Source organism: Heptranchias perlo, chromosome 1 (assembly GCF_035084215.1).
Source record: "Heptranchias perlo isolate sHepPer1 chromosome 1, sHepPer1.hap1, whole genome shotgun sequence".
NCBI classification, from domain to species: Eukaryota; Metazoa; Chordata; class Chondrichthyes; order Hexanchiformes; family Hexanchidae; genus Heptranchias; species Heptranchias perlo.
The window spans coordinates 33,070,569-33,097,506 of NC_090325.1; the positions used below are offsets into that span (position 1 = coordinate 33,070,569).

General features: G+C 43.4%; 1 protein-coding gene across 1 annotated transcript in view; it reads right to left on the bottom strand.

Annotated features, from left to right (window-relative positions):
* Positions 1-22,402, bottom strand: part of myo5b (myosin VB) — a 260,378-nt gene extending 237,976 nt beyond the window's left edge. Inside the window, exon 1 of the mRNA XM_067983571.1 lies at positions 22,002-22,402. Within this exon, the coding sequence (XP_067839672.1) occupies positions 22,002-22,028 (27 nt within the window). The 5' untranslated portion in view covers positions 22,029-22,402. The remainder of the gene's footprint in view (positions 1-22,001) is intronic.
* Between the last annotated feature and the right edge of the window lie 4,536 nt (positions 22,403-26,938).

Genomic DNA, 26,938 nt, shown 5'->3' on the forward strand with positions numbered 1-26,938 from the left:
TGGCAGAGCAGGCTCGAAGGGCCGATTGGCCTACTCCTGCTCCTATTTCTTATGTTCTTATGTTCTTAAATCTGATAGCTCTTTCAGGTACGATGGGCCAAATGGCCTCCTTCTGTGCTGTATGATTCTATGATTTACCAAAAGGATCCTTGAAGAATAAGTTGCTTAATGCCCTCCTCATCCCTTATTCTGCTTTTTTGTTCGAACACTTAAGTACTGCTGATATCAGGAGAACCAATTCAAAAAGTGTTACCAAGTGAGGCACCACTGAGGAGCTGACCTAATATTCCTGTAGAAATAAAGTTATTGAAGGAGAAGGAAAAGCCAGAAGTACTTCATATTCAAAAGGAATATATTTCGATCTGAAAAAAGCTAATTTTAGAAATAAGATGCATTGCTTATTCTTCATCAGTACTTTTTCCTAGCCGAGGTTCTCTCACTTGTCAACAGCACTCACTGTGAAACAAAAAAAAATATTCAGGCACACGCAAAAAAAAATACCAAAAGCACTAAACTAAGAAGTTAATAACATTTTGTTTTTTTAAGTGTATAGCTCTTTTCCCCCAATTTCTCCTCACCTGCCCAGAATCCATGAACTCTTCCTGAGGTGTAGTTGCAATCCTGCTCTCAAGCAAAGTCCACGGAGACAATTTTCAGCAGGGATAACTGATGGGTATCAAACGAGATCCCCAACCTGATTTTTTTTTCCACCCGAGCCCAAGGGCACAGAGGCTCCCTTAAGCGTCCTGACTGTTGGCCAAGCTGACATCATCGCACTTAGCAAAGATGAGGCATCAAATTTAATTATTTCTAAAGTTGGATTTTTAAAAAACAGCAGACTGATGGAGATTTCCTCATTAATTCTCCACAATGAATGACAACTGGTTTGAATTTATGCCTTCAATAAAACAAGATTATCACTGTCAGGAATTGACAGTGTATAACTTCCACCACAATCTGTCTCAGATCTATGCTGTCAATATTATTCGCATTTGATCAAAGATGCTATTTATTTGGGAAGCTGGATACCTTCTGCCGAGTCAAAAACGGAACAGTGAAGTAATATGGTGGTGGGGGGGGGGGAAATCAAGAACTTCACCTTTGATGCTTTTTTCAACTTTATTAGTGGAGAAGACAGAAAGAATGAACTCACACCTTTCATGACCTCAGAATGTTCCAAAGCAATTTACAGCCAATTAAGTCACTGTTATAATGTAGGCAAAACCCAACAGCCAATTTGTGCACATCAAGGTCCCACATACAGCAATGAGATAAATGAACAGATAGTCTGTTTTTGTAATGATGGTTGAGAGACAAATATTGACCAGAACACTGGGAGAACTCCTCTGGTCTTCTTCAAATAGTGCCATGGGATCAGTAATGTCCACCTGGGGCCTTGATTTAACATCTCATCCAAAAGACGGCACCTCCGACAGTACAGCACTCCATCCATACTGCACTTTAGTGTCAGCCTAGATTATGCGCTCCAATCCTGAAGGGGGGCTTGAACGTACAACCTCCTGACTCAAAGACAAAAGTTCTACTACAGAGCCACAGCTGAATCTCTGGGGTAACATGAGAAAACCTTAGCAACATCACTGGACACAAAACTAAGGGAGGAAAGGGGAACAAGGGCTTTTATTTTTAAAACTCTGTCTGTTTTATACATCAAAATTGACAGTCCAAAACCAGATGGATTGTAACTCAACCAGGTGGTGCAGTGGGTTAGTACATTGCCCTTCACTTCTAGGACCAGAATTAAAAGCCAACCTAGATGGAAGTCTCCTGTCTGTTGTTTGTAACAGCCCTTTGGGAAACGAGTTCGGACAGTCTAAATCCAGGCCGTGCTGGATGTGACATGGTTTGGACCATAAGGATGGCTGATGGGGCAAAAAAAACTTTCTATCTACAGCAAGAATACTGTTGGAAAAATCCAACATTTTAAAATAAATAATGGAATACTGAAGGGGAGGGGTTGGAAATTCAATGTGGCACCAATACTCCCACATGTTGTTCCAACAGACTACAACAAGTGCCACATCTACATACACCAACACTTCACCCCACAGCTCTTTTTAATATATATTAATGATCTGGACTTGTGCATCACGGTATAATTTCAAAGTCTGCAGATGTCACGAAACTCGAAAATGTGGTAAACAATATGGAGCATAATAACAGACTTCAAGAGGACAAAGACAGACTGGTGAAACGGGCAGACACATGGCAGATGAAATTTAACGCAGAGAAGTGTGACGTGCTGCATTTTGGTAGGAAGAATGAGAAGAGGCAATATAAACTAAATGGTACAATTTTAAAAGGGAGTGCAGGAACAGAGAGACCTGGGGCTGCACATATACAAATCTTTGAAGTTGGCAGGCAGGACAAGTTGAGAAGGCTGTTAAAGCATATGGGATCCTGCGCTTCATTAATAGAGGCATAGAGTGCAAAAGCAAGGAAGTTATGTTAAACCTTCATAAAACACTGGTTAGGCCTCAGCTGGAGTATTGTGTTCAATTCTGGGCACCACACTTTAGGAAGGATGTCAAGGCCTTAGAAAGGGTGCAGAAGAGATTTACTAGAATGGTGCCAAGGACTTCAGTTATGTTGAGAGATGGGAGAAACTGGGATTGTTCTCCTTAGGAAAGAGGTTCTGGGGAGATCTGATACAGTCTAAGACTGGTTTGAAGTGCATGTGTGTAAACACACGAAGCGTGGTAAACAAGGTTGGTGAGCTGCAGGCACAAATAGCCAAATGGGAATACGACGTTGTGGCAATAACAGAAACCTGGCTCAAAAAAGGGCAGGATTGGGTACTAAATATTCCTGGATACAAGGTGCTCAGGAAAGATAGGGAAGGAAAGAAAGGAAGGGTGGGGGTTGGTGGCAGAATTGATTAAGGAGAATAGTGCAGTACTGGAGAGAGAGGATGTCCTGGAGGGGTCAAGGACAGAAACTATTTGGTGAGAGTTAAGAAATAAAAAAGAGGTGCCATTGCACTACTGGGTGTATTCTATAGGCCACCAACTAGTGGAAAGGATGTAGAGGAGGAAATTTGCAGGGAAATTACAGAGAGGTGCAAAAGCTATAGAGTAGTCATAACTGGGGACTTCAACTATCCTAATATAGAATGGAATAACAATGATAATACAAAGGGGCAAAGAAGGGGAGGAATTTTTGAAATGTGTTCAGGATAACCTTCTTAACCAGTACGCTTCCAGCCCAAAAAGAGGAAGGAGGCATTGCTGGACTTGGTTCGAGGGAATGAGGCGGGCCAAGTGGAGCAAGTGACAGTGGGGGAGCAGCGATCGTAGTATCATACGGTTTAGAATAGCTATGGAAAAGGACATGGACCACTCTGAAGTAAAAATGCTCAATTGGAGGAAGGCCAATTTCAGTGCGATGAGAACAGATCTGTCCGGGTAAATTGAAATCAAAGACTGGCAGGCAAAACTATAACTGAACAGCAGGTGGCCTTTAAAGAGGAGATGGTTTGGGTACAGTCTAGGCACATTCCCACGAGGCAGAATCATAGAATCATAGAAGTTTACAACATGGAAACAGGCCCTTCGGCCCAACATGTCCATGTCGCCCAGTTTATACCACTAAGCTAGTCCCAATTGCCTGCACTTGGCCCATATCCCTCTATACCCATCTTACCCATGTAACTGTCCAAATGCTTTTTAAAAGACAAAATTGTACCCGCCTCTACTACTGCCTCTGGCAGCTCGTTCCAGACACTCACCACCCTTTGAGTGAAAAAATTGCCCCTCTGGACCCTTTTGTATCTCTCCCCTCTCACCTTAAATCTATGCCCCCTCGGTATAGACCCCCCTACCTTTGGGAAAAGATTTTGACTATCGACCTTATCTATGCCCCTCATTATTTTATAGACTTGTATAAGATCACCCCTAAACCTCCTACTCTCCAGGGAAAAAAGTCTCAGTCTATCCAACCTCTCCCTATAAAAGTCAAACCATCAAGTCCCGGTAGCATCCTAGTAAATCTTTTCTGCACTCTTTCTAGTTTAATAATATCCTTTCTATAATAGGGTGACCAGAACTCTACACAGTATTCCAAGTGTGGCCTTACTAATGTCTTGTACAACTTCAACAAGACATCCCAACTCCTATATTCAATGTTCTGACCAATGAAACCAAGCATGCCGAATGCCTTCTTCACCACCCTATCCACCTGTGACTCCACTTTCAAGGAGCTATGAACCTGTACTCCTAGATCTCTTTGTTCTATAACTCTCCCCAACGCCCTACCATTAACGGAGTAGGTCCTGGCCCGATTCGATCTACCAAAATGCATCACCTCACATTTATCTAAATTAAACTCCATCTGCCATTCATCGGCCCACTGGCCCAATTTATCAAGATCCCGTTGCAATCCTAGATAACCTTCTTCACTGTCCACAATGCCACCAATCTTGGTGTCATCTGCAAACTTACTAACCATGCCTCCTAAATTCTCATCCAAATCATTAATATAAATAACAAATAACAGCGGACCCAGCACCGATCCCTGAGGCACACCGCTGGTCACAGGGCTCCAGTTTGAAAAACAACCCTCTACAACCACCCTCTGTCTTCTGTCGTCAATCCAATTTTGTATCCAATTGGCTACCTCACCTTGGATCCAGTGAGATTTAATCTTATGTAACAACCTACCATGCGGTACCTTGTCGAAGGCTTTGCTAAAGTCCATGTAGACCACGTCTACTGCACAGCCCTCATCTATCTTCAAAAAACTCAATCAAATTCGTGAGACATGATTTTCCACTCACAAAACCATGCTGACTGTTCCTAATCAGTCCCTGCCTCTCCAAATGCCTGCAGATCCTGTCTCTCAGAATACCCTCTAACAACTTACCCACTACAGATGTCAGGCTCACCGGTCTGTAGTTCCCAGGCTTTTCCCTGCCACCCATCTTAAACAAAGGCACAACATTTGCTACCCTCCAATCTTCAGGCACCTCACCTGTAGCTGTCGATGATTCAAATATTTCTGCTAGGGGACCCACAATTTCCTCCCTAACCTCCCATAACGTCCTGGGATACATTTCATCAGGTCCCGGAGATTTATCTACCTTGATGCGCGTTAAGACTTCCAGCACCTCCCTCTCTGTAATATGTACACTCAAGACATCACTATTTATTTCCCCAAGTTCCCTAATATCCATGCCTTTCTCAACCGTAAATACCGATGTGAAATATTCATTTAGGATCTCACCCATCTCTTGTGGTTCCGCACATAGATGACCTTGTTGATCCTTATGAGGCCCTACTCTCTCCCTAGTTACCCTTTTGCCCTTTATGTATTTGTAGAAGCTCTTTGGATTCACCTTTGCCTGATCTGCCAAAGCAATCTCATGTCCCCTTTTGCCCTCCTGATTTCTCTCTTAACTCTACTCCGGCAATCTCTATACTCTTCAAGGGATCCACTTGATCCCAGCTGCCTATGCATGTCATATGCCTCCTTCTTCTTTTTGACTAGGGCCTCAATCTCCCGAGTCATCCAAGGTTCCCTATTTCTACCAGCCTTGCCCTTCACTTTATAAGGAATGTACTTACCCTGAACCCTGGTTAACACACTTTTGAAAGCCTCCCACTTACCGGACGTCCCTTTGCCTGCCAACAGACTCTCCCAATCAACTTCTGAAAGTTCCTGTCTAATACCATCAAAATTGGCCTTTCCCCAATTTAGAATTTTAACTTTTGGGCCAGACCTATCATTCTCCATAGCTATCTTAAAACTAATGGAATTATGATCACTGGTCCCAAAGTGATCCCTCACTAACACTTCTGTCACCTGCCCTTCCTTATTTCCCAAGAGGTCAAGTTTTGCCCCCTCTCTAGTCGGGCCATCCACATACTGAATGAGAAATTCCTCCTGAATACACTCAACAAATTTCTCCCCATCCAAACCCCAAATGCTATGGCTGTCCCAGTCAATGTTGGAAAAGTTAAAGTCCCCTACTATTACCACCCTATTTTTCTTGCAGCAGTCTGTAATCTCCTTACATATTTGCTCCTCAATTTCCCGTTGACTATTTGGGGGTCTGTAGTACAATCCTATCAAAGTGATCTCTCCCTTCTTATTTTTCAGTTCTACCCATATAGACTCAGTGGGCGAACCCTCGGATATATCCCCTCTCACTACTGCCGTGATGTTCTCCCTAATCAAGAACGCAACTCCCCCTCCTCTCTTACCTCCTGCTCTATCTTTCCTATAGCATCTGTACCCTGGAACATTGAGCTGCCAGTCCTGCCCCTCCCTTAGCCATGTTTCAGTAATAGCTATAACATCCCAGTCCCATGTACCCATCCATGCCCTGAGTTCATCTGCCTTGCCCATCAGACTTCTTGCATTGAAATAAATGCAGTTTAATCTAGACTTCCCTTGGTCTTTGCCCTGCTTTCTCAGGCCATCTGTCCGGTCATGTTCTGTACACTCTCCCTTACTGCCTTTTGTTTCTGTCACCACTTTACTTCCCACTGACTTCCTGCATCGGTTCCCATCCCCCTGCCGCATTAGTTTAAACCCTCCCCAACAGCACTGGCAAACACTCCCCCTAGGACATTGGTTCCAGTCCTGCCCAGATGCAGACCGTCCAATTTGTACTGGTCCCACCTCCCCCAGAACCGGTTCCAATGGCCCAGGAATTTGAATCCCTCCCTCTTGCACCATCTCTCAAGCCACGTATTCATCCTAGCTATCCTGTCATTCCTACTCTGACTTGCCCGTGGCACTGGTAGCAATCCTGAGATTACTACCTTTGAGGTCCTACTTTTTAGTTTAACTCCTAACTCCCTAGAAAGGGAGGGCAACTAAAGCCAGAGCTCCCTGGATGACAAAAGAGATAGCGAGTAAGATGAAATGGAAAAAAGGGGCATATGACAGATATCAGGTTGATAACACAAGTGAGAACCAGGCTGAATATAGAAAGTTCAAAGGGGAAGTGAAAAAGGAAGTAAGAGAGGCAAAGAGAGAGTATGAGAATAGACTGGCAGCCAACATAAAATGGAATCCAAAAGTCTTCTACAGACATGTAAACAGTAAACAGGTAGTAAGAGGAGGTGTGTGACCAATTAGGGATCATAAAGGAGATCTACTCATAGGGAATGGCTGAGGTATTAAATGAGTACTTTGCATCTGTCTTTACCAAGGAAGAAGATGCTGCCTGAGTCTCAGTAAAGGAAAATATAGTTGAGATACTGGATGGGCTAAAAATTGATAAAGGAGGTACTAGAAAGGCTAGCTGTACTTAGAGTAGATATGTCACCAGGTCCAGATGGGATGCATCCTAGGTTGCTGAGGGAAGTAAGGGTGGAAATTGCAGAGGTACTGGCCATAATCTTCCAAATATCCGCAGATACAGGGGTGGTGCCAGAGGACTGAAGAATTGCAAATGTTCACCCTTGTTCAAAAAAGCGTGTAAGGATAAATCCAGCAACTATAGGCTAGTCAGTTTTACCTCAGTGGTGGGGAAACGTTCAGAAATGATAATCCAGGACAAAATTAACAGTCACTTGGACGAATGTGGATCGATTAGGGAAAGCCAGCACGGATTTGTTAAAGGCAAATCATGCTCAACTAAACTGATAGAGTTTTTTTAATGAGGTAACAGAGAGGGTAGATGAGGGCAATACAGTAGATGTGGTGTATATGGACTTTCAAAAGGAGTTTGATAAAGTACCACGTGGTAGGCTTATCATCAAGATTGTGGCCCATGGAACAAAGGGGCAGTAGCAAGATGGATACAGAATTGGCTAAGTGACAGGAAACAGTAGTGGTGAAAGGTTGTTTTTCGGACTGGAGGGAGGTGTACAATGGTGTTCCCCAGGGGTCAGTGCTGGGACCACTGCTTTTCTTGATATATATTGATGACTTGGACTTGGGTGTACAGGGCACAATTTCCATATTTGCAGAGGACACAAAACTTGGAAGGATAGTAAACAGTGAGGAAGATAGTGATGGACTTCAAGAGGATATAGACAGGCTGGTGGAATAGGCAGACACGTGGCAGATGAAATTTATCCCAGAAAAATGCGAAGTGATACATTTTGGTAGGAAGAACGGGGAGAGGCAATATAAATTAGAGGGCACAACTCTAAAAGGGGTACAGGAACAGAGAGATCTGGGGGTATATGTGCACAAATCGTTGAAGGTAGCAGGGCAGGTTGAGAAAGTGGTTAAAAAAGCATACAGGATCCTGGGCTTTATAAATAGAGGCAGAGAGTACAACGGTACAGAAGTCACGATGAACCTTTATAAAACACTGGTTCGGCCACAACTGGAGTATTGTGTCCAGTTCTGGGCACTGCACTTTAGGAAAGATGTGAAGGCCTTAGAGAGGGCGCAGAAGAGATTTACTAGAATGATTCCAGGGATGAGGGACTTCAGTTACGGTGGATAGACTGGAGAAGCTGGGATTGTTCTCCTTGCAACAGAGACGGTTGCGAGGAGATTCGATGGAGGTATTCAAAATCATGAAGAGTCTAGACAGAGTAGATAGAGAGAAACTGTTCCCATTGGTGGAAGGATCAAGGACCAGAGGGCATAGATTTAAGGCGATCGGCAGAAGAGACAGAGGCGACGTGAGGAAACATTTTTTTTTTAAAAAGCACAGCGAGTTGTAATGATCTAGAATGCACTGCCTGAAAAGGGTGGTGGAAGCAGATTCAATGGTAATTTTCAAAAGGGAATTGGATAAATACTTGAAGGGAAAAAAATTACAGGGCTAAGGGGAACAGCAGAGAAGTGGGACTAATTGGATAGCTCTTTCAAAAGAGCCGGCACAGGCATGATGGATCGAATGGCCTCCTTCTGTGCTATACCTACTATGATACGATTCCAAATGTTCTCTCCATACACAACCCAAGCTTGGAAGTTAAATGAATGGATGAATAAATCAAAAACGCACTCACACACATCATACTGCTGGGTATATTTCACAGTTGAAGTACATGTAGCATAAATATTTCACACTCTCACTATTTTGTCAAATCATTGGCTGCTGCTTAGGAATAGGCAGTCTTTCCAGATACCATCAGAAATGGCTATTTTGGGCCAAGTGATGTCATTCCAGTGTGAAGGGGTGGAATACAGATTAAGTCCTCCCATTGCTGAATCCCCAGCCATTCAATGTATAATATTTAGTGCAGGGGGAGGAAGAGGATGCTGAATGAAGGCCAGATACTTCCTTAGAGGGAGGGGAAGGAAATTTAAAAAAACTGGAGGGAGATTGACCATGGGATTGCATACGCACATCTCCTCGTGGATGATTTAACAATTTGATTAGCAGGCTATGAATGCCCCAGAAAATGGTGATGAAAAACAAACTTATTATAACCCCAACAAACGAAAATGCCAGCCTCAATGCACTGGTGCTGTATTAAAATGTGATCAAATATTTTAATAGCCCCCATCCACCAGGGTCAGTGAAAAGTCTGCTGGGATGGGCATTCGGCTTTTCCAGAGACAGAATGGAATACCACCGTCTTTGCTCCTTCGTTTTCCTTCATTTATTTTATTTTACATTAAAGGGGGAAATGCAGTGAATAGGTGGAATTAGAATTTTAGTACTAAACTTTGTGATGTTGATATTACACACATTGGCTATCAACCCATGTTTGTACTGTTTCAGAATAAACTGCAAGCTCTTTCTGAACCTGAAATAAATTTAAATTTATTTTGTTATTGAATAAAATTTAAGATCAGTGCTAAACAGTACTCCACCTAAACTGCAATAAAATACAGCTTAAATACAGGGTTAACGTTGCACCCGTCCCTAGCCTGAATAAAGCAGAGGCCAGATAATTGAAAGTTCTCCAACTGACCAGTCCACACATCCGTCTATTTTGCTACAAGTGCATCTTTATTGTCACACAAATCCAAATATTGGAATCCCTTACTAGAGAAGTTATGGTTTGTCAGTCTTATAGCCACTGTAAATAAATCTAAATTGATCATTGTATTAGTAAGGTAAGCTGATCCTATCCATATGCTGAATGAATCCTTAATTAAAATGTCTTTTTTATGATACAGTACTTCAAAGCTCTCAGCAGTCAATGCAATCAGGCAAGTGCTTGTCAAATTGAAATGTCCTACAAGGATACGCAGATTGCAAATGCAGGAGCCAGGCACTGCAGAGTTGTTTATCATCTGCTTCTGTACATTCATACCCCATTTATACTGCAGTACGGCTTTCAACGCAAGTGGTTCTACAACATAATATTGTTCCTTCCGTGTCAACTTTGTTCAGTTTATGTTGCAGGCTGAATTCAGAAACCAGTGGCAACCCCAGAATTGTATATGCACGGATATGTGCATTGCACTAAGTAGTATTTAATATGAGGAGGACGGTCCATAAGGCTATCAATGTCAAAATCATATTATCTAGTCTGCACAGCTCGGTTGGCAGCTGTCTGCTAATTTCCCACTCACCCTGCCCACAGTCAAAATAAAAGTGGACCTGAAAGCACCCATAACTTTTCCTGCTGCCATTGCTTAACCTCTGTATACCTGGAGGCATGTACGCCATTTTATTTATAACATATAAATATCAACAGAAGCTGCTGGAAATACACAGCATGACCATCAGTAACCTGGAGAAAGAAAAAAGTTACGCCCCATTTACACGAACCCATCTTTTCTCTTGAGATGCGGGCAGACCTTTTGTATTTCCAGCATTTTCTGTTTTTATTTCAGATTTCCAGCTTCTCTTTTTGCCTTGTTGCACCACTACCTCTGCAGGCACTCGCGCACATTCCAAGTAAGCATCTGAAGCCACCTATTAGGCATACTGTGCAATCTGCGATTGATGCGATGTCAATTAGGGGCTGCTGGATAAATACTGCATAAACAAGATGCAGGACACAAGAATAAATGCAAATAGCATCAATCAAATGATCTTTAGTAAACTATCGTCCTAATCCTGATGGGACCAGACCATTTATAAATCATCTCCACTTCAATCACTTTTGGGGTATAAAGATCTAGGTTTCCAGCCTGGGCGAAATCCTGAGCAAAAAAATAGCAGAGTGTGATTCGTACCTACGCAACAAGGAGGAGGCCAATTACGCACCGTTTTCCAGGGGCAGACGAATTTATATTGTGATGGCCATCAGTCATTCAGAGCTCACCATTCGAGGGATGGGAACTGCCATGCTACTGTGAGATTTAAAGACCTGCATCAGCTTGAAGGGGCAGAATATTTTTGCAAGCACAATAGAGTTTCTTGCTTCAAGAACGTCGGTCAGGTCCGCAAAGTCTGGAGGAGAGCCCAAAGACCCCAGGTTCACAGACATAGCTGTCTAAGTGCTTCTGCCTGAAGTCGAGAAGAGGAGAGTAGCACAACTTGACATAGAGTGATGCAGGCCCACAAGGAGAGCAGCACAGCTGCAGTGGCAGGAGATGACCAGCGAGTGCAAACTCAACCATTCCATGCACAGCATTCAGTGTTGGAAAAAGCTTAAAGATCTTGTCAGAGAAGGCAAGGTAGGAGAAGTCAGCTGCACCTTCCAAGAATGCACTGCACTAGGCATGTCTCCCACTTACAATGCCCTCCCCTCACACAGTATTTGCAGTGCTTAAATTGCTTACTATCAATGCCCAAGAGGCAGCACTGTACCCTTTATTTGGACAAGGTCATTCACTCACAGTTTTGCATGCAATCACCCCACTAAAAGTCTTGAGGAATTTAATTTCTTGGTTCATGCACCGGTCATCCAGCTCAGTGACAATTGTGTTTTTATTGCATGATAACCAAAAGATAATTCTCACTTTTTGCATTCTTTGTAAAGGAAAAAGCAGTCTGCGCTAGCAGGGAAAGGACATGGACAGGTGGCAGACCCAAAAACTTCTACCCTCCCAAGAGGAAAAAGCTTTGCAGATCCTGGGGAGGGAGATGGGGATCTGGGAGGTTTCTGATGATATTCTGCTTCTCTTCCTTATTATCCTTTTATACCTGCATTCACTATGTCACAAAACCCTCATGGCACTCCTTCTACTGAAAATCACAAACTTTGACCTCAGCAACCATTCTAACCTCTCATTCTCCTTTACTCCTCTAAATCTGGCAGAAGAGGGGAAAAAAGGAAGAACCATGCCCAATAAATTCAGCTCTGCCAGGACTTTACAGTGCACGCCATCACTTAATACCTCGCAAGCTGCTCAATTTTTCAGTGAGAAAGTTTACCTCTGTCAAAGAGGTGGATTTTAAGGAGGCGAGGGAGGTGGAGGGGTTTCGGGAACAAATTCCAGAGTGTGTGGCCTTGGTGGCTGAAGGCACGGTTGCCAATTTTGGGCAAAGTGAAAGGAACAGAGAGCTCAGAGGGAGGGGGTGGGGCATGTAGGACTAGAGAATGTTAGAGAGATAGGGAGGGTTGAGGCCATGAAGGGATTTAAATACCAGGGTCAGCAGATATTGGGTGGGCACCACAAAAATCAGATATCAGTAGAAATTACAAGCCACAATGTACTACATAGACCTTCCTAATAATCCCCAGCTGATGACTGCAATTACCTCTTCGACAGATGGGTTGCCAACATTGGTTACCGCATTCACTATAACTTGCTGCAACGCTGCTCCACCTAAAGAAATATTTATATTTTAGGGCAGCGTAGTGGCACTGAACAATTGCCAGTTAACATTGGTGTGTTGAAACAGAAATGGATGTAGGTCTGTGTCTAGACTGCTCAGTTTTTAATTTGAACTGTTTTGAACAGGAGGCAATAAATAGACTCTCTCCCAGCAAGGGGAGGATCGGAGGGTGGGGGGGGTGGCAGGGGTGGAAAAAGAGGGGAGATTCATGCATGGACAGTTTCTGACGACTAGCAATGGAGGTACCAGCAATAACCTGCAAAAAGAGGGGGAAAACTTACATCGAAAAATACCCCCAAAGAAAAATAGTTTAAAAAGTAATCTGCTTCATGGTTTATCTTTATTTTTGTAGACTGAGGGATAATGTGTGCATCATCAGGTAAATTTTCCCACAAAAGACTTGAGGCAGCTCTAAATCAAGGATTCAGATAACAGCACAGCAGTTTGGAAAGAATCTGGACTTTGTTCCCGATACCACGGACCTTGGCTGCCTGTCAAAAACCAAAGAAATCCACACAACATTTTTTAAAGGACCTTTCCTCCCTGCTGGTTCCCACTCATATTTGGCTCAACGTATCACCAGGTTAAAAAGGTATCAAAGAAAAAGAGAAAAGCTAGTATGAATTAGAAGGCTGCGACACACATGTGGAGAGCTCCCAATTAGCCTTCATATGTAAGATGGTGAGGTAATGAATAACCATATTTGAATATCAAATTTCAAAGGACACTAGCATCGAAAAGCAAAGCTGTGTGAAGGAAAGTTAATGTAAAACAAATGCATAAAAAAGCACTTGACTTTCCAGGATAAGAGAGTCCAATTTCTCTTCAACTTACGTTGCAAGCTTTACTTGGTTTGAAACTTGACTCCATTAGCTCCTAAAATTTATAGTTCCTTTTGTAGGTTCCTAGCTCTGTGCAGAGCACTCTAACTCGAATATACTGCACAGAATGGCATGATGCAGGTTCAAACTGTAACCCGCAACTCCCCCACCACCACTGTGTTCCTCTCAGTTCCCAATCTTAACCCTGTTGTCAAGGGGACACTAGTCACCTCTCTTACAGAAAGAAGAGAAATGCCACAGTACTCATCCCACTTGTACACCTCTCAGAAGTCGGTTCACTTCAACATTAATGGAGGACCCAAGAGCAGATTTTATGCTCACCCCTTGTCACAGTAGGTGCATGACTAAGAGGGATGGAGAGAGGAGAAAAAAGATGGGAGCAATGAAGTTAAAAGGTAAATACTGAAACTTCAAAAATAAAAATAAATGCATTGCATGACAGAATGAGATCATAGAATCATAGAAAATTTACGGCACAGAAGGAGGCCATTCAGCCCATCGTGTCCGTGCCGGCTGAGAAACGAGCCACCCAGCCGAATCCCACTTTCTCGCATTCGGCCCGTAGCCCTGCAGGTCATGGCTCTTCACTTGCACATCCGGGCACTTTTTAAAATGAGTTGAGGGTTTCTGCCTCTACCACCCTCTCAGATCTAGAATAACTCAAGTGCTTTGCCAAGGTTAACTGGGTAGAATACAGCAGTTCTCTTGCATTAAACTCTGATGTATTTGTTACCCTATATAAAGACACACCTTGTCTTCACTAAAGTTGATCATAATGGACTTAACTGTTATCCCAAATACATAAAGTTTACAGTCTCAGTTTAGAATTTGTCATCAACAATTTCTGAAGCATCGAGTCACCTAGGATATTGGATACTAAATACCATTACATGATGGGAATTTATACTGACCAAAACAGCATCTATTGTACCCCACGTTTTGAGGCAAATCCATTTATTACAGTGATCTTCAATTAGTCCTTTTAACTTCGGGCCAACCAATCCAGAAATAACATATCCAATAGGGTTGGCAACTCTGGTTGGACATATTTAGTTATTTAGGAGAGGCTGTTACAGTACAGTATCATAGAGAGTTATTTTTCTAAATAATGGAATTAAATTATTTTTTTTAAGAAAAGATCAAAAGTCAAAGTTGTGGACTGAATTAGTGAAAGAATAAGGTGTAACTCAGGTAGCCATCAGGAAAATATACAAAAAATAAATAGGGATTCTGTCTTGAAACAGGTCAGAGGCAGAGATTTCAGAAATTACATGAAACAGTTGCACATTTGTCAACTCAAATGACATTGGAGCAGAACTTCCTGATTGGCTCATTGCAGTGTGCGACCAAAATCTCCTCAGAATTTCAGAACAAATTTTATTGGAAAAAGCCATCAAAATTGCAGAAGATTTCAGGTTTAGTGATCACACTAAAGTCAACTTGGGATGGATCAAGAGATGGAAAAAAAGTTCTTGTCTTAGCTCATAAGTAATAGTTCGGAGAAACCAATGACGTGACCCCTGAAACGGCAAAGGAATAGCTTTCATCACCTCTGCCTGCATTACTTCAAAATTGCCATCCTTGTGACTTGTCCAACCTCAATAAAACGAGACACTTCTGGAAGCTTTTATCAAGGGCAACTCACGCCTTTGGTGACAGGAAGTGTCAAATATTTTTGAAACATCTTGGCTGCTCACTTTTACCGATGAACAGAGGAGGAAGCTTCTCAGATCCATCCATAATTGCGCAAAGAGAAGCCACATGCTCTTTTCTCCTTTTCCCACCATGCACTTCCCTAGAAGCATAATTTATCTTCTCAATTTACAGTTTTGGATGATTTCCACTATATTTCAAAAGTATATTTGATCTCCAAATGGCAAATCAAGCTCAGGGTAGAAGCACGTTAATTATTATGGATAACTGCCCTGCGCATCCTGAAATATATGGCCGAACAAGTATGGAAATTGTCCATCTTCCAAAGAGTACCACTTACAAGATGCAGTCGATGGACACTAGTGTTACCATGCTTTTCAAAGGTCACCAAAGTTTCTGTCTTGAAAAAGACTACCTGCTTACGAAGTTAAGACTGAATTCTCGATCAGTTCACTGTGAATTTTGTTACTAGACGTTGGGATCTTGTGGTTCAGAGCAACATTGGAAACTGCTTTTGCCACGTGACTATGGTCAGTAAAGAAGAGGAGAATTTGGTGGAGCTCGAAGAAATTGAAGCCGACCCAGAATTGCAGAATGTTTGCGAGTGACTTCAGCAAGCAGGACTAATCGCTGCTGATGTTCCTCCGTCTGATGATATCACAGTTGATGACTCTTTGATCATCCAAACTTCGATCGAAGCTTTGAGCTGACCGAAGCCAGAATTAAATAATGAAATTGGTGAGCCGAGTACCAATTTTGAAGATGATGATGTTGTTCCTGATCCTCCATCTCCAGCAGCCTGTCTCAAGATGCTCTCTGACATTCGATGTTATATGCAATGCTCATCTAGTGACATGTTTGACTCAAAAATGTTGGCTAGTCTGGCAAAAAGTGAAGAAGCAATTGCTCGTCGTTCAATTTTGGAAAATAAAAAGATCGAAAATAGCTGATTTCATTTAAAAAAGTGAATTTGAAGTAAAATATTGAATTTTTTTGTTCTTTTCTTATCCTTGAAATCGTAAATGCCTTCTTTGCAAGTGTTTACCAGGAAAATTTGCTTATTGTGTATACGGTTAGAATTTTGTACGGTCCAACATTAGACAGACTCGACTATTATACGTGTCATTCTAACTTTTTACTCAGCCCCATCACTATATTACAATGGTCAGTGCTCCTCTGAACTTACTTTTATGTTCCGCTAAAGCTGCAAATACATCATTCTGCACACACTCACCCCCCACCCTGTATCCACATTGTCTTAAAAATCAAGACTCATCAGACTCTCTCCTGCTCAAACTCGTTCTTTCCCAGGACCTCAAAACTGTGGAACTCCTTACTTCCCTCAGCCTTTTCGTCTTCCTACAGACTTTCAAAACCTAAGCTTGGTGTCACCTAGTCATCGTTTCTCAATTTACCTTGCCTTCTCTTGTTTTTTCAAGCTTGATGGTGTTCTACACTATGGACTTTGGCCTCTTTCCCAAGGTTCTTGATGGGGAAAAATCACCAAGAGTGGCTCGGTAGCACCACTACTGGCCGAAGGACACAGCTGATAGACTGGGCCTGCGACAGGTGGTGAGCGAACCAACACGAAGGAAAAACCTACTTGACCTCGTCCTCACCAATCCACCTGTCGCAGATGCATCTGGCCATGACACTATTGGTACGAGTGACCACCGCACAGTCCTTGTGGAGACGAAGTCCCATCTTCGCACTGAGGACACCATCCAACATGTTGTGTGGCACCACCACCGTGCTAAATGGGATAGATTCAGAACAGATCTAGCAGCTCAAAACTGGGCATCCATGAGGCGCTGTGGGCCATCAGCAGCAGCAGAATTATACTCCAGCACAATCTATAACCTCATGGCCTGACATATTCCTCACTCTACCATTACCAACAAGCCAGGGGATCGACCCTGGTTCAATGAGGAGTGTACAAGAGCATGCCAGGAGCAGCACCAGGCGTACCTGAAAATGAGATGCCAACCTGGTAAAGCTACAAAACAGGACTACATGTATGCTAAACAACAGAAACAACATGCTATAGACAGAGCTAAGTGATCCCACAACCAACGGATCAGATCAAAGCTCTGCAGCCCTGCCACATCCAGTCGTGAATGGTGGACAACTAACAGGAGGAGGAAGCTCTGTAAACATCTCCAACCTCAATGATAGCAGAATCCAGCATGTGAGTGCAAAATACAAGGTTGAAGCATTTGCAATCATCTTCAGCCAGAAGTACTGAGTGGATGATCCATCTCGGCCTCCTCCCGATATCCCCACCATCACAGAAGCCCGTCTTCAGCCAATTCAATTCACTCTACGTGATATCAAGAAACGGCTGAGTGCACTGGATACACCAAAGGCTATGGGCCCCGACAACATCCCGGCTGTAGTGCTGAAGACTTGTGCTCCAGAATTAGTGCGCCTCTAGACAAACTGTTCCAGTACAGCTACAACACTGGCATCTACCCGACAATGTGGAAAATTGCCCAGGTATGTCCTGTCCACAAAAAGCAGGACAAATCCAATCCGGCCAATTACCGCCCCATCAATCTACTCTCAATCATCAGCAAAATGATGGAAGGTGTCGTCGACAGTGCTATCAAGCGGCCCTTACTCACCAATAACCTGCTCACTAATGCTCAGTTTGGATTCCGCCAGGACCACTCGGCTCCAGACCTCATTTCTGCCTTGGTCCAAACATGGACAAAAGAGCTGAATTCCAGAGGTGAGGTGAGAGTGACTGCCCTTGACATTCAAGGCAGCATTTGATCAGTGTGGCACCAAGAAGTCCTAGTAAAAGTGAAGTCAATGGGAATCAGGGGGAAATCTCTCTGGTGGCTGGAGTCATACCTAGCACAAAGGGAGATGGTAGTGGTCGTTGGAGGCCATTCATCTCAACCTTAGGACATTGCTGCAGGAGTTCCTCAGGGCAGTGACGTAGGCCCAACTATCTTCAACTCCTTCATCAATGACCTTCCCTCCATCATTAGGTGAGAAATGGGAATGTTCACTGATGATTGCACGGTGTTCAGTTCCATTCGCAACCCCTCAGATAATGAAGCAGTCCATGCCTGCATGCAGCAAGACCTGGACAACATCCAGGCTTGGGCTCATAAGTGGCAAGTAACATTCGCCCCAGACAAGTGCCAGGCAATGACCATCTCCAACAAGAGAGAGTCTAACCACCTCCCCTTGACATTCAACGGCATTACCATCGCCGAATCCCCCACCATCAACATCCTGGGGGTCACCATTGACCAGAAATTAACTGGACCAGCCACATAAATACTGTGGCTACAAGAGCAGGTCAGAGGCTGGGTATTCTGCAGCAAGTGACTCACCTCCTGACTCCCCAAAGCCTTTCCACCATCTACAAGGCACAAGTCAGGATTGTGATGGAATACTCTCCACTTGCCTGGATGAGTGCAGCTCCAACAACACTCAAGAAGCTCGACACCATCCAGGACAAAGCAGCCCACTTGATTGACACCCCATCCATCACCCTAAACATTCACTCCCTTCACCACGGGCGCACTGTGGCTGCAGTGTGTACCATCCACAGGATGCACTGCAGCAACTCGCAAAGGCTTCTTCGATAGCACCTCCCAAACCCACGACCTCTACCACCTAGAAGGACAAGAGCAGCAGGCACATGGGAACAAAATCACCTGCACATTCCCCTCCAAGTCACACACCATTCTGACTTGGAAATATATCGCCGGTCCTTCATCGTCGCTGGGTCAAAATCCTGGAACTCGCTACCTAACAGCACTGTGGGAGAACCTTCACCACGCAGATTGCAGCGGTTCAAGACGGCAGCTCACCACCACCTTCTCAAGGGCAATTAGGGATGGGCAATAAATGCTGGCCTTACCAGCGACGCCTACATCCCATGAGCAAATGAAAAAAAAACAAATCTTTCCTTAATAGTTGGCTTTGTGAGAACAACGGAATGTTTACAGCAGAGATGCCTGAAATCACAAATAAAGCAGCTAATATTGTGTGGTTGCATCACAGATACACCTACAATTAAAATGTACCAACGTTCTAAAATAAATAACTTCAAACTGGAGATGTACTGCTGTGACCCTGCTCCAGAATTTGTAATACCTTCACCTTCTCGCCTATCTACAGCATGAACATACGCTACCTCTAAAAGCTGCCTAAGAAAATAGAACAGTGCCAGACACAACTGGTCAATCACTCCAGATATCACCTGGGGAGGTAAGAGTACATTACACTTTGGGATGCTCAGGAAAACTCCATCTATTCTGCCCCAATAACGTGCCTTACCCCTGACCAATGAAGAAGTGCACCCCTCCTCCACATTTCCATTTTCCACTCCAGCCACCTTGGTGAACGAAATTAGCAACTTACTGCCAAATCATTATGCTGTGGGACCATGGCCACATGGGCTGAGATTGCTCCAAATTAATTTCATAAAAAGGACCATCACAGCCAGTCAGACTTTTATTGAATTAACCTGGACAGATTTAGAGATCAAGAGATTAAAGGGAAGTGTTTGTATCCCATGGGTTACTACGACCCCACCTATATAATCCTAAATAAACTGCACTAGATATGATCTCTGTATATCCTGGCCTTGCATTTGCTAAAGTTTCCCCCTGTACAGTTCCCACACATTCTTTTTTAAAAGAAATGTATTTGTCAAAACTCAACTCCCATGTGCCTAGGTCTTCATGCCAATACAACACTGGTATTAGTGTAATGCAAATGCAGCATTTAATCCTAATTCTGATCTATGTTACATATTTCTAAGCAATAGGGGGTGCCAGTGTTTAGAAACTGCCTGTTCCCTACCAACCCCAGTAAAAGCACATACACTAGTCTGGTCTACCTCATACAACACAATGTATTTCTTTGTCATCAGTGATGATCCGCAGCTTGAATGACAAAGTTGTAAACTTTGTCGCCGCTGTAACTGTGTATTTATAAGTGGAAATATCTGGCACACAGAGAACAACCTTATATAATAGAACTGCTTCTATTCCAATGTGGACATACATATGAAAATTTCACACACTTACTGAAATTCTGGTGAACACACTGCAATTCCAAAAGGTTTGGCACATTGAAGGTAGGACTGTCAACATGGGAGAAATGTTAAGTGTGATCTATGCTCAAAAAGAGTGAGACAGATCAGAAACATGAAGGCAATAGAGAAAGTTTAAAATGCTCAAACACTTTCAACATAATCATTTAAAAAATAATACAATTTAATGCCAAATGTGATTGGGGACACAAAGTTGTCATCCACTTTGTTATTAATCCATACAAATTGTCCTGTGAGGCTTTTATGAAACAGGATGGTCCTTCAATGTTTGCTGGGAAATGCTTCCAGATTTTAAGAAGTTAATCTAATGTACCATCTATGGTAATCTCAGCAGCAAGAATGCTCGTTATTGTAGAACACTGGAAAAGGGAAAGGATTTTAGATGCCTTGATTTGTATTGGCGTTTTTTCCATAGAAATGTGATAAAACAGTAGGGAGTTTAAAGGAATCATTTTAATAAACTCCTTACAGAAACAAGAAAAATATCTTCCCAGGATCTCCAGTCCATAAAATAATCCAATATACAATTCACATTTTTTTAACTCTTAAAATAAATAAGATTTCAGATACTACTTCAAGAAACCGCTCGCGTACGTGTTTTTAAATAAGTACTAGAAGAAGCTCTCCCGTAACATTGCTCACTTTAGGTCATGTTTTATAAGGGCAGCAGTGAAAGAAAAGAAGTTGGATTTATAAAGGGCCTTTCATGACCGATCCCAAAGCATGTCACAGCCAATTAATGACGTTTTCGTTGTTTCCCTATTGATTACGGCGGAAGAGATTGATCAGAGCGAGGGATTACTGCTGTACCAGATTTAGCAAGAACTTCTCATTCCACTGAATGAAAGTTTCATTTAAGGGACCATCAGCATTTTCGCGTCTCCATCATAAAAAATTTTCCTCTTGCCTTGCCGGAATAAGAGACAGCAGCAAATGTTGAATTTCCAATTGTAGAACTGAGTAAAATCGAACTGCATAAAATAATTTTTAAAACAATTCAAACCCCTCTCCAGATTTTTAACGCTTGTTACCGATGTTGCTAACCGCACACACGATCCCTTAGTTTCCAGATCGAAACTGCACCATGAAACACCTGTTTCGCACTACGCCGCTCGTTGAAATAGCAATTGTATTTTTTTTAAATTAAAACACCTGCTAAATTGAAAATTAATTCAACTTTACCCATCGCACAAACTTAACTTTAATCTCAACCACAGCGGCATCCCAAATGTTTACAAGCGTTTTAAAATAAACCAGACGTTAAAAGAGTTCACTTCTGAGGACAGAATTTGGGATTTTTTGATCGATTTATTTTTTTTTATTGTTGAACGCGATTCTACCGCAGGCGGATGAAGTTCTTTTTGACACGGGTTTTGGAATGGGGCGACACTGGGTTTTGGAATGGGGCGACACTGGGTTTGGAATGGGGCGACACTGGGTTTGGAATGGGGCGACACTGGGTTTGGAATGGGGCGACACTGGGTTTGGAATGGGGCGACACTGGGTTTGGAATGGGGCGACACTGGGTTTGGAATGGGGCGACACTGGGTTTGGAATGGGGCGACACTGGGTTTGGAATGGGGCGACACTGGGTTTGGAATGGGGCGACACTGGGTTTGGAATGGGGCGACACTGGGTTTGGAATGGGGCGACACGGGTTTGGAATGGGGCGACACTGGGTTTGGAATGGGGCGACACTGGGTTTGGAATGGGGCGACACGGGTTTGGAATGGGGCGACACGGGTTTTGGAATGGGGCGACACTGGTATCCAGGAGACGGACACATTAAAATGGATACAATCTTCCCGCTTACCTTAGTGTAAAGTTCCGAGACTGACATGTCGTTCTGCACTTGTCAGGCGTCCTCGACCTGCCGCTGTCTGACGAGTAAATAAATCAATCGATATCCCCGCCTCCGACAGCTTTAATTCCCATCTAGACTGGACGTTGGGAAAGCGATGTTTCCCTGGTCGCCATTTTCCGAGTTCATTGCGATTCTCCCTTTTCCAGCGACCTTTACTCAGGTGTGAAGTTGGTGTCGAAATCTCCGCCCCGTTTTAGCCGCTCCCCCCGCCCTGAGCTGACAATGGGGTGGGGTGTTGGGTTTTTCAACACGAAGAAAATCATCCAGAAAGTAACCTAAATTAAATAAACTGCTCTCGAGACACGCGATGCAGGCTTAACCAAAATAAAACCTCGCAAGGTGCTCTGATCTCTCCGACATCACCTCAACAGCCTTTTCCGAATAGAAACTGAGACATCTGCTGGTGACTTCCGCGTTTTGAAAATCACTACCAGCTTGGCTGGGGTGGAATTGTTTCAGTGCTGCGACAGTGTCTGCTCCAGATCCACCGATCTATCTGTTGGGGCTTCTCTCGGGACGGTAACTCTTGGCGGGATGTGATTCCGCAGGCATTGAGCCACTCTTTGTGTCCTGTCCAGTTATGGTTACTAACTCTCCAGGATTGTCCTGGAGTCTCCAGGAATTAAAGATTAATCTCCAGGACACTGCTGCGAGTAACCCAGGAGAAAAATTATCGGGACATTTAAAAAAAAATATTTTCTTTCATTTTCTTTCAATACTTTCATTATTAGTTATAAAAATATTGGAGATTGGGAAAAAGGCAGTTTGACACAGTTAAGAATCATTCAATGGGGTAATGAAGAGTCTGTTTGCCTTCCAGTTGGTGGGCGAAGGCCTTAAACTGCAATGATGGATGTTTTAAGCGATCGATGGCGGGAGCTAAGGGGTTGGAGGCACAAGGACTCATGATGAAACCTCCAAGATTAGGTTCAACCAGAGTTGGGTCCAATCCTAGGCCCAGTATAATCATTCGCATGCATGAGCCTGCTCAGTTCCCACAGGAAGCTGATCACCCCTGCTGGGCATCACAGCCATTCCTACTCCTGCCTTTATCTGACATCCACATGTGCATTCTTTTTCAACCACCTTGGCCAATTTACCCTCTTTAGAGACCAAGAGCATTAGGGTCAGTTGTAATCTCACCACTGCCTTGGCTGAGATCCTTGGACCTTCCTGATCTCAGTAACACACAATGCGGTGCATTTACTCACTGAGTCACTAGAAGCACTCTCAGACCAGTGGGTCCAAAGCAGGTGCAACAAGCAATTAGGAAGGCAAATGGTATGTTGGCCTTTATTACAAAAGGATTTGAGTACAGGAGTAAAGATGTCTTACTGCAATTATGTAGGGCCTTGGTGAGACCACACCTTGAGTATTGTGATAGGGCTCGATAAGGTAGCTGCAAGGAGGATGTTTCCCCTGGCTGGGGAGTCTAGAACCAGGGATCACATTCTCAGAATAAGGGGTCGGCCATTTAGGATTGAGATGAGGAGAAATTTCTTCAGTCAGAGGGTGGTGAATCTTTGGAAAATGGTGTTGAGGTAGAAGATCAGCCATGATCTTGTTGAATGGCAGGGCAGGTTTGAGGGCCGGATGGCCTACTCCTGCTATTTCTTATGTCTTTATGTTCTTTCAATACTACTGTATCTAACCTTTTCCCTGAAAAATACAAATTCAGATTCAATGCAAACTATACCTGGAAGCCCACATCTGCCTTGGTATCACTGAATGATTAGTGGCAAAATTAAAAGAAAGAAGCTGTATTTATATAGCGCCTTTCATGACCTCAGGACATCCCAAAGTGCTTTACAGCCTTTTGAAGTGTAGTCACTGTTGTAATGTAGGCAATAGCCAAGATGCGCACAGCAAGATCCCAAAAACAACAATGAAATAAACGACTAGATCATCTGTTTTAGTTGAAGGATACATATTGGCCCGGACATGCTGTTTATATCGTGAATCTTTAGCACTGATTCAACACTGAGATTTTTGGCATGGTGTTACCAAAGGGTGTGTATAAAGCTATGTACAGGTCAGCATGAGTAAGAAAGATCTACATTAAAGGTGGTCTAATTTTGTTTACATTTTGCACCAAAAATCCTGCTTTTATACTTAGTTTCTTTTAAAAGAAACCCTGGCTTAGTAATGCACCTCCCTGGTCGTGGACCAGACAGTATAGTTTTTGAACGAGCCAGTGGGCTGTCTAGAAATTTCTAAAATCTAGACCATATGCCGAAGGCCAGATTTTAACTCCCGGCGAGAGTCGTGGGGCAGAAGCCGAGGGGGATGAGAAACTGTCCAGCCCTCCATAGCGTGAGGCCCAGGAGACTCCCAGTCCTGCCAGTCCCCAGCCTCTCCACCTGACTCCACAGTGATGTAAGTGCAGCTTTTGCCAAGTCCCAAGGCAGTGGAAAAGGGGTCAGGCAAATGTGGATGGGATCATGCGCTAGCTGGTCGGCAGGCAAGACGAGAATTCTGGCAGCAGGAGGCTGCTACCGGAGATCCAAAAGAACAGTCCCTGGCAGTCAGGTAAGTGTTTAGGAGTGGAGGTCGGAAGGGCATCATGGTAGAAAGGTGGGGGAAGCCCGGGGAAGGGGAGGTCCAAGGTTTCCTTGTGGGGCCGGGAGGAATACTCCTGCTCCTCCTGGCCCACAGGGAAATCAAAAAAATTAATTTAAATTAACCTACCATTTTGGGCTTCTTCTGGCCCTGGCTCCTCACCACCTGATTGGTCAGGGGTGGAGGTGGGGAGAAAGCCATGACAGCTTCCTCATGCTGGTCTCTGGTTAAAATTACAGTCGAGTCCCGTTGACATCATCGGAGCCAGATCTTCATATTTGTAGTAGAACCCTGCTGCCTTCTGGCGGGTGTCAAGCTTGTCTGCTCAAAAGAGCAGGTTAAAATTACAACAGGCAGCGGTATATTGGAGGGGGTAAGTCACTGCGATCATATTAACTGCCTGCCTGCCTGGTTTCCGCTGGGCAAGTAGGGTTAAAATCGGCCCGCAAAGGTCTGATTTATAAACTAAATGTATTTTTCCACTTGCTTCTGTGTCTCATGATGCAGACGTATTAGAGTTATTAAGGTTTTCAATGCATTTTCATCTTCAGCAAAGCTAAACCTCAAAATTCAAGCCATGATCCCACTCACATTTGCCTGACCCCTTTCCCACTGTCTATCTGGTTTGGGACTTGACAAAAGCTGACAACCAGAAGCTGCCTTTCAATTTCTATCAATCAAAAACATCTGGCCATCCATCAGTTTAGACACTGACTGCAGTCTAAGGACAGTGAATAGCGCTTCATGTTTTTCCTTGTATCCTCACCACACTGCTCTCCACCTGACTCCACAGTGCTGCAAGTGCGGGGGAAGTATGGCTCCCCATTCTTATTTTACTGCTAGAAAACAGTAAGTACTGCGCCAGTAGCAGCAGTGTGAGCACAGTATCAATGAATCAAATCTGAAGCAATATTAGGAGATAAGCCTCATCTGTATAATGTCTAAATCAGACCTGAAGGTGGCTATGTTGGAAGAGGTTTACTTAAATACAGTTACTTAGCTTGAATTCACTTTTAGGAGATAATTCCCTCTCTGCACTATTTTGTGTGTTTTTTAGAAAACTGGTTAATACATTCACATTAAATTCCTGTCTACATTATTTTAACATCATTATTAGCTTGTTTAAAATAAATGTGTGCTAAAAACCCTTAAGAGTACAAATCAAATATGGTTGTATTATTTCTGTATAATAAGACCAGTGACAGTAGAAAGGAGACAGAGGCTCAAACTAATAAAAGCCAAATTTAGGACTAATGTCAAGAAGCTTGTCTTCACACAAAGAGTGATCAATGCATGAAATGGACTACCAGATAGATTAGTAGCGGCAAAGGCACTGAAATTACTTAAGAAACAATTGGATGCTGTGATAGGATGACTTTAGGATTTTTCTGGATGAATGAGCTAAGATGGGCCATTAGGTATGGGCAATAAATGCAGCTTTGCCAGCGTCACCCAATATTTAAAAAAAATTGACCCAGTGACGATGAAATTGCCCTAAGAATGTGCTGCTGCAGTCCATGTGCTGATGATATGCTTGCAGTGGCGTTAGGTAGGGAATTCCAGGATATTGTCACAGCAAAGATGAAGGCAAGAAGACAATGTCCATGTCAAGGTGGTGTGTGACTTGGAGGGGAGCTTGGAAATGGTGATGTTCCACGACATTGCTGCTCTTTTCCTTCTCAGTTATCGAGGTTGCAGGGGAGGGAGGTGCTGCTGCAATAATCTTTGTGAGTTGCTGCAGTACATCATTTAGATCTTACATACTGCAGCCACAGTGCTGGAGGGGATGGACATCGATGTTGTGGGTTCAATCGCCACTTCAGAGACTTGGGCACATAATCTAGGCTGACACTTCATTGTAACAGTGGGGGACTGCTGCAGTGTCAGAGGTGCTGTCTTTTAGATGAGATATTAAACTGCCCTCTTTCGGATGAGATGTTATACCGAGGCCCTATCTGCCCTCTAAGATGGACATAAAAGATCCCATAGCACTATTTGAAGAAGTGCAGCGGAGTTCTCCTGGCCAATTTCCATCCCTCAACCAACACCACTGAAACGGATTACCCAGCTATTTACCTGCCATTAGTTGCTGTTTGTGAGACCTGGCTATGCACAAATTGGCTGTTGCATTTCTGGACACTACAACAGTCACCGCACTTCAAAAAGTACTTCTTTGGCTGTGAAGCACACTGGGATGTCTTGAACTTATGAAAGGCACCAAATAAATGTAAGATCTTTCCTTTTACGTTGTGTGAATGTTACCTGCCACTTGTCAATCCAATCATGGATGTTATTCTGGCATGGTCTGCTTTATTATTGATAAATAA